Genomic DNA, 20,000 nt, shown 5'->3' on the forward strand with positions numbered 1-20,000 from the left:
GCTTTCTAGTCTTTTCGACCACTCAAAGCGCTTTTACACTACATCTGCATTCACCAGTCACACACATACACTGAGCCTAAGTGCTCAAACGGAAACTAACATTCACACTCACTCATACACTGGCGGAATAGCTTGGTTCAGTATCTTGCCCAAGGACACTTCGACATGCAACCTTCCCATTAACGGCCAACCCGCTCTACCTCCTGAGCCACAGCCGCCCTGATATGTAATGTCATGCTAACATGCTCACAGTTACATGCAGCTGATCAGCAGGTATAATGTCTAACATGTTTACCATCTTAGTCGAGCGTGGTAACATGTTAATATTTGCTAATTAGTACTAAACACATAGTGATGGACAGTCTAAAAATGTCACGTGATGATGGCACTATATTGTAAAGAGACGCTACCTGCTCAGCATCAAACAGCAGACAAAGTGTGCCACTAGCTGATGAACATAGTGAAACATTAAGCAGTGTGTAAGTGTAAGATATGTTTCTCTGGAGTTAATGGAGACTAAAACAGACCTAAAAAGAGAGTGAATATTGGACTTGCATTCAGTGGACAAAAACATAACTGAATGAAAATGTTGCTCCGTATCTACTTTATGTGTCGGCCATGTCAAGTAAAGAGGTGATAATATTTAAGTCTTAACGTAAGCTTAATTCCACTGCCCTAATTGTATATCCATTTCCCCTTTTCTTCACTCTCCAGGTGAGGATGAGGAGTTAGGACCGCCCCCCACTGTAGACGAGGCGGCTGATGCTCTGATGACCAGGCTGGGCTTCCTGTTGGGGGAAAAGACAGTCAGTGGAGAGCCGGGGTCCCCTTACCATGGCCAGGATGATGGACAGGTAATCAGCTCACACACAGATGCACACTTACACACATCTAGGTTGCATTTAGTGCTGCCAAAACCAATCAAAATCCCAGGACATAATATGTGTTTCTCAAGTGTGATCGCAAAATATCACATTGATATTAAACTCCATTAATAATTATAAGGATTGTTTTTTTCTTACATTCTTAGCTTGTTGTCACTGACATTATTTTATGATCTAGCAAATAAATCAGCCAATCGTGTGCATGTGCATAATATTCTGTTAAGTGAAAAGGCAAATATAAAGTGTCTCCAAATGTTACAGTGTCCTTAAACGTTGATCATTCTCGTATAGATGTCCCGAGTCTCAGTTTCCATCCCAGTCCAATCACATGAAGATTAGAGAAGTGGCCAAATCTGTTTAATCTTTCTGAAAATGTCTCACATCAGATGACTCATGTAGAAAATGCTGGGATGTTACATCTTTAATTGCCTATTCAATACAATATGTGTTCACTTCTTCACTTTTGCCTTTTTCGTCTGTGGTTGAAACGTTGTATCAGTCAAAGTAAAAGTTGATTTTTTTTTCTTTGTGTACATAATTTTGTCACTAGTTGTCTGTCTCTCTTCATCAGGCTACACCAGCATGACTAGTTAAATGCAAACTGCTCGCTTGAACATGATGGCAGGAAAGCAGGAGTAGGATTAGTTTTGAAGCATGATAAACTGCACAGTGCGTATGTTTTATTAAATCTATTAGCATTAACACAGCAGACACAGTGTCAGTGTCGGCACAGATCTCTGATGTACTGACCTCACTTCACCGCTCACAACCGGAGCTCGCTGCACTATGGACATTTATTTAGTCTGTAAATATTAGCTATAGTAGCACTATTCAAAATAGAAATAAAATGCTGCTCTGAACAGAGTTATGTGGAGGACACAGCGCCAGCAGACCTGGGACCGGCTGACCACCTGCCTCTTAACAAATCATGAATGCATGAAATAATAAATAAAGTAAAAAGAATGATTTTTCTCGAAAAATCTACTCAAGAGTAAAAAGTATGGTGCATTAAAACAACTCTAGTACAGTACAATTTTCTCAAAAAAGTTACTTGAGTTACTTGTTACTACCCAAGGTTAAGGCCCCGACAGAGTCAGGCTGTCTGAAATCAACAGGAAGGTTATTCCAGAGGAAAGGGGCCCTGTGCCCGGCTGACTTCGTTTTGACTCTGGGGACAGAAAGCCTCTAAGCCCTGTATTCTGAGAGCAGAGAGCACAGAATGGGATATACACTTTAGGGAGGTCAGACGGGTAGGAAAGGGCTTGCCGATTACAATTTTGTAAGTCATTAGAAGCATCTTAGGGCACATTCAGACCAGGAAAGTCTGCTACTTCACTTGTTTTTTTGTGTTCCACTTTGACACAGCCCTTTTTGCATGTAAACTAGAATTTGTAACAAAGCAGGAAGCTTTTGATTCCCAAACCAAACTGCGCTATATAAGCTCCGGCGGAGAGAGCGTGCTCTGTGTGCCTACCATGGCATGCTGAGAGCAGCACTGCGCAGAAGACGGATCATAGAGAGAGGCTATGTTAATACAACAGGTTATTACTGCTAACATTACTACATACTGCTGTGTGTAGTGCTGTCACTGATGAGTCATGTTTAGCCATTTCATCACCCCTAATTACAAAATAAATCTGACTCTGTCACACTCTGCCTAGGCACACAGGTACTTGTGATATGGTCATATGTTGTCATATGATGCCAGTTTTGCTAGTATGTTTTTATCTTTCTGAAACACCTACCATGTCCCTTATTCATGAAGATATCTGGTATTTTACATAATTTATCGGCACTTTCCTCCTAGCTTTTATCCTGTTAATGCTCTCAGTGTCAGCGCTGCCTTTTCTCGTTATCTCGTTTTCCTGGGTGGGCACACAAACTACATGCATTGACTGAACGTTATGCTGATGTGTATTTGCACATGACCATCGCATGTGATGACAGACAGAGATTATTTGGGGCCTGACGGTCTACAGGTCTGACGGACTGGCTGCCCTGTGACCAGTGTTGCGGTAGTTACTCAAAAAAGGTAATGGATTACACATTACTAGTTACTTTTTTAAAAAAGTAATCCCTTACTTTACTAGATTACTCACTGCTGAAAGTAACTAGTTACATAACTTTTAGATTACTGTGTAACATCAACAGTGATGCACAATAACAATTAAGTTACACCTCATATATGCTCAGATCAACACAAACCCTTATTATAATGAGAACACACACAGGATCTCTCTTTTATGCTCTAGTGCAAAGTGACAACAGAGTTGTGAACATCAGCCCAACATTTGTCAAGAGAAGAACAAGGCTAGAGTACAATACTACAGACTGTGAATCATTAATAGCTGCAAGCATGTAGGCCTGGGGCTGACAGTGAAAGAATCAGGCATGTATGTTATTATATATATAATAATAATTAGGCTATTATTATTATTATCATATGTGGTCATTTTGCCACAATTACGCTCGACGGCTGCGGCTGTGTTTGCGACCTGACCTGTCTTTTCTCCGTGAGAAGGAAGAATTTAGAAATTTGCATGGCGCTGCGGGGATCCTCGAGCTGCAGTAGTGCATGGATCATGCGTAATATTCATCCAGCCAGAGGGAACGATCACAAACCGTTCATAGCGCTTAGCGACACAACCCGTACCGGAGAGGGAGAGGGGCTGGATGAAGTCCGACACTCCACATGATCCATGATGATAGAGAAATATAGAGATTAATGGCAATAAAGCATGCTGTCAATATTTTAGAGACCCACAAAATATCAGAAATCACACTTTTAGGGGAGCTGATGTCTTATTAAGGGGAGCTAAGCTCCCTCTGGCTCCCCTGTGGTTCGCACCCTGATCAGGAGTCTCTCAAATCGTTTGCCAGAAAAGCTGTTCCTCCTCAGAGTCAGCACAAGACTGGCCAGGCTATAGAGCTTTGTCACAGGTGAAACAATGTGAAGTAATACCTCCACCCCTTGAAAGACGTCTTTGGCAGCTCTGCAATTTCTGCGTCCCCATGAACTGGCACTCAAGACAAAAGTGAGGTTGGAAAAGTGTTACGCACACACAAAAGGGAGGTTTGATTTATTTTTCTTCTCCCGTTATGTGGATAGTTCGAGAACCAGTTCGCAAGTAACGCAATGATTTAGTTATTAGTAACTGTAATGTGATTACTGAAGTTATCAACAGTAATGTGTTGCGTTACAGACAAAAGTAATCTGATAACAGTAACGCGTCCCAGCACTGCCTGTGACACAGCTCAACCTTTACATTCTCAAATGACAAGAGTCTGGATATCATATTTGGTGCATGGATTATCCTGCTTGAAATTATAAAAAGAGCTTGCTATATTATCGTTGGTCAATTTGACAATTAACAGCAGGCAAAAACAGCCCTCATGCCACCGGGAAATGTGCCGGTGCTCCTGATGGCCAGTCTGCTAGTAGTTACCAGTGTAACTAAAAACACAATCTGAGCTGGCTACAAAAGCCTGTTAACTGAGACCGAGGCTGGGCTCCGTTCACACCTTAAACGAACTGTACCAGATTTTGTTTGGAAACAGACCGAGAACCACATCTTCAGCTGGGTCTCGGTACCGTTGTTTGGTCCACACCCAAGTGCTTAATGTATTCACACCTGAAAACAAACTCTAGTGAGATTCAGTCGAACCAAACAAGACCGGTTTCAATACAGCCAAGTCTGATCTGATATGGTTTGTGAGCCAATGAAGAGAAGATAAAATTGGTGTGATGTGATGAAATTTTCTTGTTTTAGCCTTTTAATAATAGCACGTGGTAGAGCTGACAGCAAGGTGAGACTAGTCAGGTAGCTAACAAGTGCTAACTGGCTGAATCTGGTAGCATCTAACTTGAGAGGCTAGCAAGAATTTCTATTATGTAATCAAACTGCTGTTAGTGTGAAAATGAGAATGATGAAATAGCATTTCAAGTTTTAATAATTCCTTAACTGATTTCACAAATTGTTGTTTTATTTATATATTTTACATGTGATTATTTAGTTCATGTCTTTTTTTATTTATTTACAACATAGCACTCTAGCTGTTAGTACTTGTTATTGGCCAATACATAGTGTTAGGTGACAGAAATACTCACTCTGCCCTCTCGACCCTGCTGGTTGACTTTTCCAGTTTATCTTTGGAATCCTAAAGGTCTCCAACACGCTTCTGTCCAAGTGAGGAGGGAAAATTTCATGCATAGTAACACACACACTCTGAAATTGATTGCAGCAGAATGATCCTGTGCGATGGTAGGGAGAACTACTTGGCGAAGTCAGCTTTCAAGGTCACTGTACTGAATATATGGCTCTAATGGACTGCATTTACCATCAGTATTTATTGGACAGCCACAAAAAGGTGCAGAATTGTCTCAGTAATATATGATGGACAATAACAGTGAGAAGAACAGTGGGAATTCAACATAGATACATAAATGCAATGCATCTTCTCTTTCCCACAGAGGATCTCTCCTTCCTCCAGTCTGGCCAGTAGCAGCACCTCCCCCTGCTCTACACTGCAGCCTCCTGCAGGAGAGGAGGGCAACAAGCATGCCTCCACTAACCACGCCTCCGTCACCTCCCCCACCTCAACACTGGAGAGCAGAGACAGTGGCATCATAGGTGACACGCTGTAGACACGGCTTCCTAAAAACAAACCCTTATACTGTTAACTTATTAACTTTCCCTGTCTTTCCCTCCCTCTATCAGCTACGTTGACCAGCTATTCTGCTGAATCAGCAGCAGAGAGAGACGGCAGCGCTAAGTACCCCGGTGATGGTTACCATGGCAGCAGCCCAAACCTCTGGCAGCAGGGGGGGCGGCCCGTGGTGGCTTCCACTTCCTCCTCGTGTATGGTAGCAGCAGGAAGAGTGAATGACGACTTCCTGTACAGGGCGGAGGACAACATGGCCGCCTCCACCTACAGCCTCAACAAACTCCACCCAGACCGTGGCTCTGGCCCCGCCCGCTCATCAGGCTCCACCCACTCCATCCCTCTCTACCTCATGCCCCGCCCTAATTCAGTCGCTGGTAAGATGGCAAATGATGTGTGCGTGGGTGTGTGTGTGTGTATGTGCGCATGCATGTGTGAATGAAGTGGTTTCCAGTCCTGCACTGTGCTCCCACACACTCTTTCCTGTTAGGAAGGAATTACATCACTCTTTCTCAGCTATAGTGAGTTCACTAGTTTGTAGTGAGAAAACAAAACCTTGCTTCCGAGATAATTATGTGTCCACCCTGGGGGGAACAGGGCTTTGAACAAACAGAAGCATATATAGGTTACCACACTAACATCATAATTTCATCTTCATTTCCAAAAAGATTCCAAACAGTGACTGCCTCAGTGTCGTTAGCTTTTCCACAGAAGAAGGAAGAAATATCTGGTCAAGCTGCTAAAGTTGCATTAATGAATATTTTGATGTTAACAAGCAAATTATCATCAAACTCTTGACTGGTTCAGTCAAAAAACAAAGTTTGTGTCTCCCTGTGTTAATTGTTCAGTTATCTGCGTGATTATGCGCTTATTTGTTAATTTGTCCCTCATCCTGTTCCTAACAACACAAGTGAGGGGGGGGCAACAGTACTCTACAACGACGTAACTTACTGCAGCTTTGTGTTACGCCGTTATTTGCTAAGCCTTGCCCACTTCTGAGTGATCCAATCAAATTTGAAAGATTTTATTTAAATCCATCTTGTAACTAAACCCCACCCCCACATATTCTGTCCCCCAGGGAGATACATCAAATTACAGAAGCTAAAGATGCCTAACTTTCACTATGACTTTAAGGACGATGTTAGCTAATATCTATTAGCTTAGCAACGGCTGTCATGTAAATAGACAACTATTTGCTAAAATGTGATCATCAACCTTATACTGTGATAATGTGTCAATGTTGTTTTTTTCACAAAAACATTTATGCAGCTTTAATTACGGTAGATAACGGTAGATTATAAATGCATTTCAGTCAGATGGACCTTATTAAACATTCATTTCTTTTCTGCAAATTTTTTTTCACACTTACACTATCTGTAGTTTCCTTTACTTTGTGCTTAGCAACACATACAGCTTTACGCTACTATTTTCTTTATTCATCCTGAGCTAATAGGAATACCTCAATATTTAGGAGACTTATTTTTCATTCCAAGACTGAGATAAGAAGATTTATAACAATCTCATGTGTGTTGTGTGTGCGCTGGAGTCATGACGTTGTTAGCCTAGCTTAGCATTAAGACTGGGAGAAGGGGGAGACAGTCCTGGCTCTGTCCAAATAAAAAAAGCATAGGAACACCTCTAAAGCTTATGAGATAACAAGTGTATCTCTTTGTTTAACGTGTACCCAAACAGAAATATAAAAAGGAGGTAATAATGAGCTCCATGTCTGTAGTTTGTAAACAAAACAACTAGGCTGAAAAACTGACAACGCCTGGGCATATCTTCCTCTTCCCTTTCCTCTGAGTCTCATAAAAACTAAAAACTGTGAGCGCTTTGGGAAAGGGAGGAAGTGACATGTGTGACATTTCTCAAAACACACACACATACAGGATACGAGGCACAGTCGGCACTGACGTTCTCTGCGGTGTTAGTGGATTAAAAATGAATTGAGTGGACCAAACTTTTGGTAGGTTTCTCTCTGTTTTTGTCGGGAGTCGAGGCAACTCAAAGTTTCCATTTTTGTCAGCACTTTGTTAGCTTCCTAATCAGCTTTATAGCAGCTATGGAAATCACTGCACTCCTTAGAATTTTTTTAGACATCCTGCCTGTTCTTCACTTTTCTATCGATGTTACTAAAAATGTAACTTTTAACCACAAATTGACAGAACTACTGTGGGTCTACACACAGTTTTGAAATGGTTTCAAATGTTTGTTTTTTTTTGTGGTATTTAGATATTCACTTGTTGGTATGGGTTCCTGCAGTGGTCCTACAGGCTGTGGATTTATTTGTTGTGGCACAATAGCACTGAGTTCATAAATTCAAAGTTACGCACAATTGAACCTTCGCTAAGCCACATCCCGAATACGCAGCTGGCCACACACAGCGCAGTATAGGACTCACTCTAACTGAGGTCCGACACTGTCGTGGCTGCGCTCCAATGACTGTAATGCAAAAGGAGTCACTTTTAAACTTCTTCTAACTAACTACTGAATGTAACGTTATAAAGCTCTACTGTTCTGCTTTTTAATGATTGTAATAGTGAATAGAGACCTAGCCATCTGTACAGGAGTTGTGTTGATCCTTCATTCTCCGCTTTCTCAACAGTCAATAATAATACGGTGGTTCACTTTTACTCTGTGATCGGTAGGCTTTAGCTTCTATCATTATTTTTTCACCTCAGTTTGAGTCAGTTTGACAGCCTGAATACAACCTTCAAATGCACAGTGCAACTGCAAAACTTGCTGCTTTCTGAGATCGCTTTTTTCCAAAAATTAGACAATATTTCTCCAAGGAATGCAGTAATAGACTGTGCTAAAAGTCCGACAGGTCTGAGAGTTCATTGAACTTAGCAACAGTAGCTAAGGGGGGGCGTGGCTTAGTGAAGGGTCAATTCAGGGACATTTTTCGACACAATGATGTTGCCAGGCAACTAGCGGAGAATCCAGGAAGTCACTACTCAAGGCCGGAAAATAGTCCGACACACAAACACCTGTAAAACCAATACTTGTTGTTTTTACATTTTGTTTTTTGTTGAGATTAAGCTAACTAAATATAACATGTTGATGAGTTAACTAAAATTGCTACAGATTTTGTTACCTTTTGGCAGAAGCAGGCAAGCTTTTCACCCTGGTTTCCAGTATTTGTGCTAAGCTAAGCTAACCATCTCCTGGCTGTGGCTTCATATTTACCGCGTAGACATGAGAGTGGTATCGATCTTCTCATGTTACTCTCACCATGAAAGCTAAAAAGCGTATTTGTCAAAATGGTTAACTGTTTCTTAGCTGTGTTACTAGTACAGAGCTGAATTCTGGGCATTTTTATATACAGTCTATGGTTTAGCCTGGCTTTGCATAAAGACTGCAAACAGGTAAAAGCAGCTAGCCTGGCTCTTTGAAAATAAATACACATACCAACACCTCTAAAGTGCTCTAGTTAATATGCTGTATCTTTTATCCGTACACAAACACCTTCATAGCAAAATGTTTTGATAATTTAGAAATCATTTGTATTCAGTTTGGCATAGCCAATGGCTGTAAATTCTACAGTATGCATGAGCCTGATTTTGATGAATTTTGATGAAAACAATGGGGGCCATTGTTGTTGTCCTATGATGCAGAATGAGGTTTCTTCATCATTCTCTCTCACTCTCTAGCTACTAGTTCTGCCCACCTTGAAGATCTAGCATATCTGGATGAGCAGCAGAGACACACCCCTTCAAGGGCGTCCCTCAGAATGCCCAGACAGAATTCTGCGAGTCGTAGTCAACAGGACCACAGAGGTAAACACATCCAACACAGGCGTAGGGCTGAGCGAAATGGCTAAAACTGTTATCACGATAAAATTTTTTGATTCAAAATCGATAAATATCACAATAAATATATCACAATAAATGTCAAATAATTATTTCTTATTTCTTATTATTTATTATTTTATTGCCCAGCCCTACATGCACGTGCTTTCAAACAAACATACAGTCAACTATTTTTCAAGCAGCATTGCTCCTATCCTCCCCTCTTCTCCTGCAGTTTGTTTCACTCCCACTATCAACCTGAAGCCCCTCCCCTTTGAGGTTGCCGGCCTCGTGTCTGATTGGCTGTTCATCGGCAGGGAGTGGCTCTTCCAGGAAGTGGACGCTTGTCTTCGTAGTGCCGACCCAACAACCAGTCAGGGTGTGGTAATCATTGGCAATATGGGCTTTGGTAAAACGGCCATCATCGCCCGCCTGGTGGCGCTCAGTTGTCATGGAAACCGCATGTGGCCAAGCACTGCCGACGACCAGTCCATGCCTAAACGTAAGCAATACAAAGCAACAACTTCTGAATGCTTTCATTCAACCCATTTTTTAAATGCCTGTATACTCAGATTCAACATTTCTAGATAACTCTTAACTAATGTCAGTGTCAATATGCACAACACTTAAAAACCGACCTTTAACTTCTGTACTTATATATATATATATATATATTCCTACGAAATTTGCTTTAAGTTTAAGCTTCAGACCTCCCTGATGAGGGCTGAAACACTGAAATGGGCGAATGAAGCGTAGTGTGCAGGAGGAAAGTTGTGCGACGTGTTTTAATTTTGATGGACGCACTGAAGTTCATCTGGTCTGCATCTTGCTGAGAGAACAATCTCAAAAAAATATAACAATAATATTGATTTTAGGGGAAGTAAACAAATAGGAATACATTATTCAGAGATTAACAGACAATGGGCTCTGAACAGATACAAACAGCATCCGACTTTTAACGCTTCCCCCCATTGATCTGCCAACTGTTGACACAGTTCTGACACAGACATCACACCACTTCTCGTCAGAGTCGGCTTACACATCTTGCAATGATCCATGGAACCTACACTTTACAGTTAAAGAATCATTTTAAAAAGTACTCTTTGTAACTTCAGACCTATTCAAATAACCATCATATTCTAAGTATCAACAGTAATCCAGCTGCTTGTTGTCTGTACAGGAACTGTTAGAAGCCAACAGCTTGACTTCCAATGATACAGACTTGCCGCTGAGTATAGATACACAAAGGTGTAGATAGTATTACATTTAGCGGGCTTCACCTTCACCACACGTCACCACATTTGCCAGGCCTTTTAGAATAAAGCTTGACTTGACTGTTCTGCTTCTGCAGATAATGAAGCTGGGACATTATGGGACTTGACAGTAAAGGGAAAATGACAATATGAAGCTAGGGACTGTCTCTATTTTGCATTTTGTGTGTGCAAAACAACCATGAGAGCTTTTCAGATTTTTGTGAATAGCTTTCTCCTTTTTTTTCATATTTCAACTTTGTTTTTCTCCAGACCTCCTCATATTGCATGCACATGATAATTTGATGCTTGCTTATGCAACATGGCCCAGTGAGTTGTTATGGGCCATTTTCTTTTTTTTTTTGGAAAATAATTTAACACATTAGAAATCCAGATACAGGTGTTTTATGACATAAATACACATGGATACAGATAGTAGCATCATGGTGACTGGACCCATCCTTTCTCATGGATTTGGAAAGTTTATGTCAAAGACGCCCAGAAAAATGACATGTAGGCAAATCTCCATGTTCTCATGCATTTAAATGTAAGTCCAGAAACAAAAAGGAGTCTCAGTTCCAGAAAAATAAAAAGGTCCAATGTCATTTTACAAATGCTTTATTGTGAGTATACTCACGCTGCACTTGGTAGATGCTTGAAGGGGACATAGTAATTTTTTGGCAGGAGCCCATATCACATGCTTGCCAAAGGATCCCCAGTGAGTTATTCCATCCATAAAGACAGCCTTATTTGTTCTGTAAGAGACAGCTGAGTCATCATGCAGAACATAATAAAATCAGCTAGACTCCCAACCAGTGACCAGACTTTACAGCCAAGCCAGCCACCAGAGAAACCCATTAAATCATGGAGTGGAAAGAAATACAATAGTAGACATGCAGTTAAGAGTAAAGAAGGCAGGAGCCACAGAGAAAAAATACATTAGATTTAAAATGTAAAACTATTCTGATATTCTTCTCCGGACCTTCACTCCAGATGTAGAGGCTGTTTCATTCTCCCATGATTCCTTGGGAAGAGGAGGAGGAGGAGGAGATGAAGGAGGAGGAGGAAGCTGTCCAGGGACTCCAGAGATGAGGAGGAGACAGGAGGAGGCGCTGAGGAGGCTTGCAGGACAAGTAATCCCCATTTTATTTCATTTATGTCTAAGGTACCACACAGTAGATACTAGAAAGCAGTTGTTGAAAGTAACTAAGTACATTAACTTAAGTACTGTACTTGAATACAGTTTTTAAGTATTTGTATTTATCTTCATTATTTTCATCATTTTATGCTACTTGATGCTGGATCTTTCAGTGGGAAAAGACTTTCTACTCCACTACATTTATCTGTATGTTAAGATTGTACACACAAAACATAAAATTAATTTATAAAAAGATGCTGTTTTCAGATTAAGATTAAACTGCCCAACAATAACATCCCGCAGCTAGTACTTTTACGCTTGATACTTGATACTACTAAAACTTACTGAAGTAAAATTATTCACTTTCTTGCAGAGAGTTAGAATAGAATATTGATGCCACTTAGCAGAATAGAAAAATTTGTACCTACAGCTAGGAGATGGCAAAGTCCTGCCACTCGGCTGTCTTCTTGGCAACGCCTCCGGGCAGCTATTTTGGACTAACAAGACCAGGCTCCTATCTGAATTAATGGGGAAAGAGCACTTTCACTGGTCACCTGGACATAAAAACTACATGAGTGGAATCTGCAATGAAATCTGAAGAAAATCGCTGAAAAAGTTCGATAACTCTACCTCAAAATATTGTTTAAAAAGCATTTTTCCCGACCCATTACGTCAGTGGAATAACACGATTGGCTGAAATATGTTTCTCGCCTCGGCTGTTAAAGGAAGACGATTGGGTTTCTAGCGGGAGGGGCAGCATAACCGCCATCTTTGGCGTTACGGGCTCTCCCCATAGAGTTATATTGAGGATTCTTAAAGTGGCATGTCTCCTCTATCACGTCTCTTGCTTAGCTTAGCTTAGCATAAAGACTGGAGACGAGGGAAACCGCTACCCTGGCTCTGTCCAAACGTAACAAAACACCTCTGCTGGCTCCAGCTGGATATTTACTACACAGAAATTAGAGTGATATCAATCAGTCAGTAAGAAAGTGAATGAGCCTTTATTCCAAAAGGATAAACCATTCCGTTAATCATCATCTATGAAATTATTTAACATATTAAAATATAATTATTTCACAGTTTTTCATGAAGCCAGTATGCCGGTAGTTAGCATATTTAACCTGAGTGTGCTGCTGCTTGCAACCTGGTGGTGGTTAAAATGGATATGACACAGAATGTTATTTTACTGATTTGTAATGTCTAGACAAACACATTTTATCACACATTTTCTCTCCAGCTGAAACTTAAAAGGATAGAAAAGAAATCCACAAGTCATGCTTCATGTCTTCCATCTGTCTTTTCAGGTAGTCTCTTATCATTTCTGTCAAGCTGATAACTGTCAGACCTGCCTGGTTCCGGAGTTCGTCCACAACATGGCGGCGATGCTAAGTGACGCCCCTCAGCTGTCGGCCTATCGGGAGCTGCTGCACCGATCGCCACAGCTGCAAAGTACGCTTAGCCTGCGCTCCTGCATACAGGATCCAAGCACTGCCCTCCAGAGAGGAATACTAGAACCACTGGACGCTCTCTACAGAGGTACATTCAGATTCTGCTGTGTTCTGCTAGCTTCTATTCTGATAAACCACGGACAGTACTTAATCTATTCTGGTCTATATTTTCCAGAGAGGAAGTTGCACGTTGAGGGGGCGGGGCTTATTATGCTGATTGATGGGCTGAACGAGGCAGAGTTTCACCGGCCGGACTACGGTGACACACTGACTTCCTTCCTGTCCCGAAACATCCAGAAATTTCCTTCCTGGTTGAAGGTCATTACCACTGTCAGGACCAATCAGCAGGTATACACAACTACACACACACACACACACACAAGCACAAGCACTTGAACTTTTTTATTCAGCTGATGGATGTTGTGGGAAATTATGCATGCATTAAAGCTACCAAAGCTTGGCATTTTTATACAATTTAAGCTTTGATGTTCAACCAAGCAGCATCCAAAGTCCCTAAGTAACTTTTTATGACTCACTCCTAAAATACACTCACTCCGGCTACAGTGCGTAACTGCTGTGCCACGGTTGCCGGAGCTATTCGCGGCCATTATAATCAATGCTTCCACCAGACGCAGCCGCAGTGTGTCCCAGAACTGTCTAAAAACTTCCCAGGAGCGGCTCTCCGCTCCGCAGAGAATAGGTAGCAGGTCTGTTTGTGATGCATGCCACGTCAAGCAGCACAGAGCAGATGAACCAGACAGGAAGTCAGACACAGAACGGCATAGAGAATCCGGTCAATTTTCAAAATAAAACACCCTGTGCTCCAATGGTAAAACAACAATAAAGACGGTTAAAACAGACACAAAAAGACATCATTTAACTAAGTAGCCTACTTAATCACAGTAGAATCATAAAAAACAAACCCTGATTACCAAATCAACTAAATCTAAACTTATCAGCAAAATCAGGCAGGCAAAACGCTCTGATTCTGAAATGCTCCCTGTGAGAAATGCTGCCTGAAGTTGACCAAACAGGGTCACATAGAGCTCTGAAGAAGGTAGTAGAAGCAAAAAAATGACAAATTAATAACAGGCAGGCTGCACGCTCCGCTGCTGAAACGCTCCTGAGACTCTTCCAGTGGACTTTGACGCCGGGCTATGGACACATCAAAACCGGGTCGCAGCCATAACGTGCTGTAGCCGGAGTCAGTGGATTCCTGGCGTTAATGCCTTGGTTGCTTTCTTCAGCAAAAAACACACTTAACACAATAAAACTTAGACTGTGATATCAGATGGTTGTGTTTGTATTCATTCTAACAATTCACATCAAAAAATGAAGAAGTCAGTCAGGTTTTTACAGTTTCAAATCAATTTCCCTGTCGAGCTTTGTACTTCTCCACATGCTATAGTAATGTGCACATGGCTGTAATAAGAGCGATACTTGGTGTCACAGTTTGAAAGGGTATTGTGCTTATTTTTTTGTTTTTGTTTTTTTGAGTTTTCCACAACTTAAACATGACAGAAAGAGCAAAAGTGTAAGGAATGCATTACACTCTGAATTTAGCATAAGCTGCAACATTTAGCATGCTAACTAGCTTGCTACCTACAATACTAAAATGGTACAGGTTATGTTTAACAACCCTGTTCAAGACCACCAGATCCACTGTGCAGTATGTTCCCACTGTGTGGAAGGTCATCCTAGGCGCTATCAGGGTTTAAGCTAACCTTAGCGGCGCTGTCCCATTCTATAGTTGATTTTGGAAAAGTCTACAGCCAACAAGATAGCATTGCCAAACACATCAGTTAATCCTTAACCTAAAGGTCTTTCTGTCGTAGCAAGTGTACATTTACAAAATATGTAAGCTAAACAGCCAGCAGGGTTGGGTTACTAACTACTTAATTAGTTAGTCAGTTAGCTAGCTACAGCTGATAAAATATGCCAGTGAGAGTTGCCATTTCAGCCAGCAAAATCATTGTCCGCTAGCTATAAAGCTACTTTCTCTGTCTGGAATCAAGGACCTATTGTTTAAAAAACTTTTGAGTCATAAATCTGTCCCCATTATCATTGTAAATTACATACAGTGCTAGGTGAGTATGGAAAGTTACAGGTGTAGCAAAAGAACAACAAAGGGTGTGTTCATCTACTCAGCGGTAAGAAGGGCATCCTTCCTGCTGTCCATGGCAAATTTACCAACTTTGCTGCTAGACCACAGTGAGAATAACTGTTATTGCTGACAAACAAAACTTATTTTGAACTTTCAATATCTTTTTATCACTCAGGACATCACTGGTTCTCTACCTTTTCACCGTATCTCTCTGGACAGGATGGAAGAGAACAGTGCCATAGACCAGGACCTGCAGGTACCATGCACACAGTCTGCCTGTTTGTCTGTCTGTCTCTCTATCTGTCTGTCTGTGCATCCATCTGTCTTTTATTCTCTCAGGGTTACCTGATGCAGCGAATCCACAGCAGTGCTGAGATCCAGAGCAACGTGTCACTGAGCAATGGTCGCCTTGACAACACGGCACTGGCCAAGCTGATAGGCCACCTGAAGAGCCTGAGCAAGGGCTCGTACCTCTACCTGAAACTGACCCTGGACCTGATAGAGGGAGGATACCTTGTCCTAAAGAGCTCCAGCTTCAAGGTGAGGAAAGGGTGTGAAGTGCAGGTGAAATGAACGAAGGTAGGAAAATGAAATGTTCAGTGTGTAATATTTCAGAGGATCTATTGACAGAAATGCAATATAAGATCCATAACTATGTTTTCAGTGGTGTGTAAAGACATTACATAATGAACCGTTAAGGTTTTATTACCTTAGAATGAGCCATTTATATCTACATAACCTCGGGTCCCCCTTCCATGGACGTCGCCATGTTTCTACAGTAACTCAAAATGGACAAATAGCGCTACAGAGTGCGTTTTGTTACTACGTTCTTCTGCCTAGAATTCTGGCAGTGTAGATGCTCATCAATACGTTGAATACGTTCGTTCGAAGAAGAAGTACATACATACAGCAGGGGTCTGCAAATAAGCTTTGTATTGGAGCAATTTGTTTTAGCCATCAGATGGTGGGTCAGAATATAAGACCATATTATATTAAACCAATAGATAGAGTGTTCCGTTAGCTCAGTCAGTAAAGCGCAGGACTCTTACCTAGAAGGTTGTGTGTCCGATCCAAATCAGGTGAAATTTTTTTTCATCTTCAACAAATTGATTATGAAGCGCCCGTTTCTCAGGCTCACATGACAGCATGTGCTGCAGTGTTCCGGTGTTTGATCTGCATCCATCAACCTACGGACGCTTTTGCATTTCCCCAGTATCTCCAGGCAGAGGACATTTAAGGGAATCATGTTTTCTTACGGCTCTTTCAGAGGTGTGTCGAGCAGGCTACAGACTCTTTTAATGTCGTTCAGAATATTTCAAGGTAAAAGCTCTCAATTCAACTCCAAATAAAGCATTGCTGCAAAAAACGTTCTCATGCTTTTAATTGTAGACTGGACAGCTGGTTGCAATTCGCTACCTCACTGCTAGATGCCACTAAGTCTTAGTCACTGAACCTTTAAGTTACAGGTTAGTCAGTTATAGTAGATAATTACTTGGCAACTGTTATTTATTTTTTTATTTCATTATCAATAAAGTTGAAATGGTGGAATCGAAATGTCACAAAAATGTGAGCCTTTGTATGGGAGTTTCACTTTAAGCTTTTAAAGCAGTTGAACGGGCAGTTGAAGTGGTAGCTGCAGATGACTGAAGTGTGCACACTGTAAATAGTTTCAGTTGGTATGTAACTAGTGACGGGTGTTAAAATGTCAGTTGAAGAGTAAATATTAGTTAAAGTGGGAGTCGACGTGTGGAGCCTGAAAGCGCTTAAAATGTTGTTGTTGAGTATGTGCTGAAAGCAGCTGACCTGTCATTTGAGAAGTAAGGCCTGGAAACAGTTGAAATGTCAGTTTTATTATAAATGATAAAAGTGTGTGTGTGTGTGTGTGTGTGTGTGTAGGTGGTTCCTGTGAGTCTAGCAGAGGTCTACCTGCTGCAGCTCAACATGCGGTTTCCCACCCAGTCGTCCTTTCAGAGAGTTCTGCCGCTGCTCAACGTTACTGTGGCGTCACTGCAACCACTGACCGACCAGCAGGTACACACCATCACTGTGTCTGTGTGAATGTGTGCGCATTCATGTCAGAGTGAACCTTAACCTTTCAACCATCTCTATCATCAGCCTCAGCTGTACTTAACATTTGGCGCTTATTAGCCAATGTTAGAATGCCAACACACTAAACTATACACCTTTGTGTTTCTTTGAAAATCGTGTACTGTATATACTTGTGACTGTTCCTCTCCTCCAGCTGTTTGAGGTGGTGAATGCGGGCGCTCTGACTGGAGGAACACTGCACTGGGCGGAGTTTGCACACCGTCTGGAGCAGCTCTCCTCTTTCCTGCTGCGGCGAAGTGACGGCAGCAGGATGCTAAACCACGCCTCCTTCAGGGAGTGGCTGATGTGGAGAGAGGAGGGTCAGGACAACAGGTTCCTCTGCGACCCCAGGTACACTGACAGGCAGTGAGCGAGAGAGAGCGAAAAAGACAAGAGGAAGAAAGAGAGAGGTTTTGACTGTGCCGCCTGTTTCTCTGTCCACCTGTTTGTCTCCAGGAGCGGTCACACTCTCCTGGCCTTCTGGCTCTGCAGACAGGAAGGAAAGTTGAACCGACAGCAGATGCTGGAGCTGGGACATCACATCCTGAAGGCTCACATCTACAAAGTTAGCTCACACCAAGTCTTCAAGTGGCTTAGTATGAATGGGTTTAGATGGTGGACCAACATTAGGAGTTGTTATGGTGCCACGTATGGCAAAAATAATGAGTGGAAAATGTTCTAATATCTAAAGAAGGAAACTTCCCTCTCAGCTGCATAATGTTCTGTTAGCATCTAACAATCTGGTTAGAGCCATATGAGGTTTTGCACATAACAGTAGGATTTTCATACACACTGACACTACTATTATAATATCCTGAATGAAGGGGAGTCTGTGCTCTTTACTAGTGTGGCATACAAACAGCAAGAATTTCATGCATGCTAACGTCACTTGTTTTTATGCTAGCGTAACTAACACTAGTCAATTTTCTAATCTGATCTAACCTGTTTTTCAGCAGGATCACACACTTGGCGTTTACTAAATGATAACAGAGTGACTTGGGAGATCACAGAATCTTCAGACATGAACAAACATGGTGGCAGACAGTCACCGTTAGCTAGCTGCACTTGTGTGTGCTATGTTTTGCACAGAAAAACCAAAAAAGAGAATACATCTGTGGATGAACTCATGGCTAGGAAGAGGGAATCAGCATGGTTTGTGTATGCATTGTAGTAGTGTGGGCAAATACACAACGCGTTGGTGACACTTCCCAGTCAGCTCACTCTCAATGGCTGTTGCGGGTTTCCGATCAAATGCTCCCTTTTAAATCATAAATATCAAACGTGTTTATGTTTGATATCACACTACAGGATTATTTGAGCCGGTAATTCCAACTAGGAATGCCATGATTGTCTGGAGGGGCCAATAGGACCCAAAATCTTCCCAATTATCCTCTGGTGTGCGGCCGGCATTAGCTAGATAGGGCCAACACATCTATCGGTGTGTAGTAAAATAGTTGTGAGGGTGAGAGCCACATACAAATTTATTTCTAAATAGTAATTTTACTGTTTTCCAGCAAGTTGCTTGATTTATTATTATAAAAAATGTGCATGTAAATATCTGCCCTTATCTGTTGTCATTATAACTGTTTGTTCCCGTCTCATCTTTTCTCATCTCCAGGGTCTGAGTAAGAAGCTTGGGGTTTCCTCCTCAGTTCTGCAGGGGCTGTGGCTGTCCTACAGCACAGAGAGCCTGAGCCCTGCTCTGTCATCACTGCGCAATCTCTACACCCCCAACATCAAGGTAACAGACTGCACACACACATGTCCACACATAGTTGCTGATACAGGTGAACTGTAACTTGGCTCCCTACCTGTCCAGGTGAGCAGGTTGCTGATTATCGGTGGGGCTGATGTGGATTTCCGTAGTGATGTCCTCAACAACGCCCCCCTGCTGTGTGTCCACGCTCACCTTGGCCACAGTGATGCTGTGGCACTGTTGCTTGACCACGGAGCTCAGGTAAAAAAAAAATTTTCCCCTGTAGTTTTTCTGAGGTGTCATTAACATTTTATTAATTTCAATATTTAATATCAATATTTTCAATTCTGAGTTTATGGAAACATTGTGCTAGGTTGTAATTGGAAGATGGTGCCAGTTTACTGTGACAAAATATGAGGTTTCTGTGCTGTGTTTCTAGGTGGATGCTCAGTCAAATGATGGTTTAACTGCACTGGGATTCGCTGCTGCAGCTGGACATCTGGACGTAGTCACTATGTTGAGTCACCACAGAGCTAAGGTAGCCGTCTACATGTCTGCTTGCTAGATTTTCTGGCTCTCAAGATTTAAAGAGGCCATATTATGCTCATTTTCAGGTTCAAAATCCTGAACAGGTTTACATGGTTTCATTTTCAAAAAACACCATATTTTTGTCATACTGCACATTGCTGCAGCTCCTCTTTTCACCCTGTGTGTTGGAGGCTTTGTTTTAGCTATGGAGTGATGCATCTTGTCTCTAAATGATCTTTGTTGGGAGTTGCACATGCGCAGTTCCTAGTTAAGGAACACTAGCCAATCAGAAGCAGGGAAAGTCGGTTCAGCGAAAAGATGGTAAATAGCTTCGATTCAGCTGTAGGCTACATGTTGCTTACCAGCTTGGCAACATGAACTGGATCAAGAGTTTCAGAGTGGTGAGTTATT

At 41.8% G+C, this 20,000-nt stretch overlaps 1 protein-coding gene across 4 annotated transcripts in view; it reads left to right on the plus strand.

The window, feature by feature from the left end:
- The window catches only part of LOC119896365 (protein TANC2-like), a 64,197-nt gene that overhangs the window by 30,650 nt on the left and 13,547 nt on the right, over positions 1-20,000 (plus strand). For 3 of the 4 annotated variants that reach the window (XM_038709815.1, XM_038709810.1, XM_038709803.1), the window contains 16 exons: positions 715-854; positions 5,356-5,515; positions 5,603-5,923; positions 9,200-9,325; positions 9,573-9,839; positions 11,581-11,720; positions 13,030-13,261; positions 13,349-13,521; positions 15,453-15,533; positions 15,617-15,817; positions 17,174-17,308; positions 17,520-17,716; positions 17,822-17,930; positions 18,984-19,106; positions 19,185-19,322; positions 19,501-19,599. In XM_038709815.1, coding sequence (XP_038565743.1) covers positions 715-854; positions 5,356-5,515; positions 5,603-5,923; positions 9,200-9,325; positions 9,573-9,839; positions 11,581-11,720; positions 13,030-13,261; positions 13,349-13,521; positions 15,453-15,533; positions 15,617-15,817; positions 17,174-17,308; positions 17,520-17,716; positions 17,822-17,930; positions 18,984-19,106; positions 19,185-19,322; positions 19,501-19,599 — 2,642 coding nt within the window. Of the gene's footprint in view, positions 1-714; positions 855-5,355; positions 5,516-5,602; positions 5,924-7,416; positions 7,513-9,199; positions 9,326-9,572; positions 9,840-11,580; positions 11,721-13,029; positions 13,262-13,348; positions 13,522-15,452; positions 15,534-15,616; positions 15,818-17,173; positions 17,309-17,519; positions 17,717-17,821; positions 17,931-18,983; positions 19,107-19,184; positions 19,323-19,500; positions 19,600-20,000 lie in introns of those variants that run through there. The other variant, XM_038709821.1, reaches the window with a different exon arrangement.

The sequence above is a fragment of the Micropterus salmoides genome, unplaced genomic scaffold, assembly GCF_014851395.1.
Source record: "Micropterus salmoides isolate LMB-PRFRI ecotype aquatic unplaced genomic scaffold, ASM1485139v1 Ms_hic_scaffold_10, whole genome shotgun sequence".
Lineage (NCBI taxonomy): Eukaryota > Metazoa > Chordata > Actinopteri > Centrarchiformes > Centrarchidae > Micropterus > Micropterus salmoides.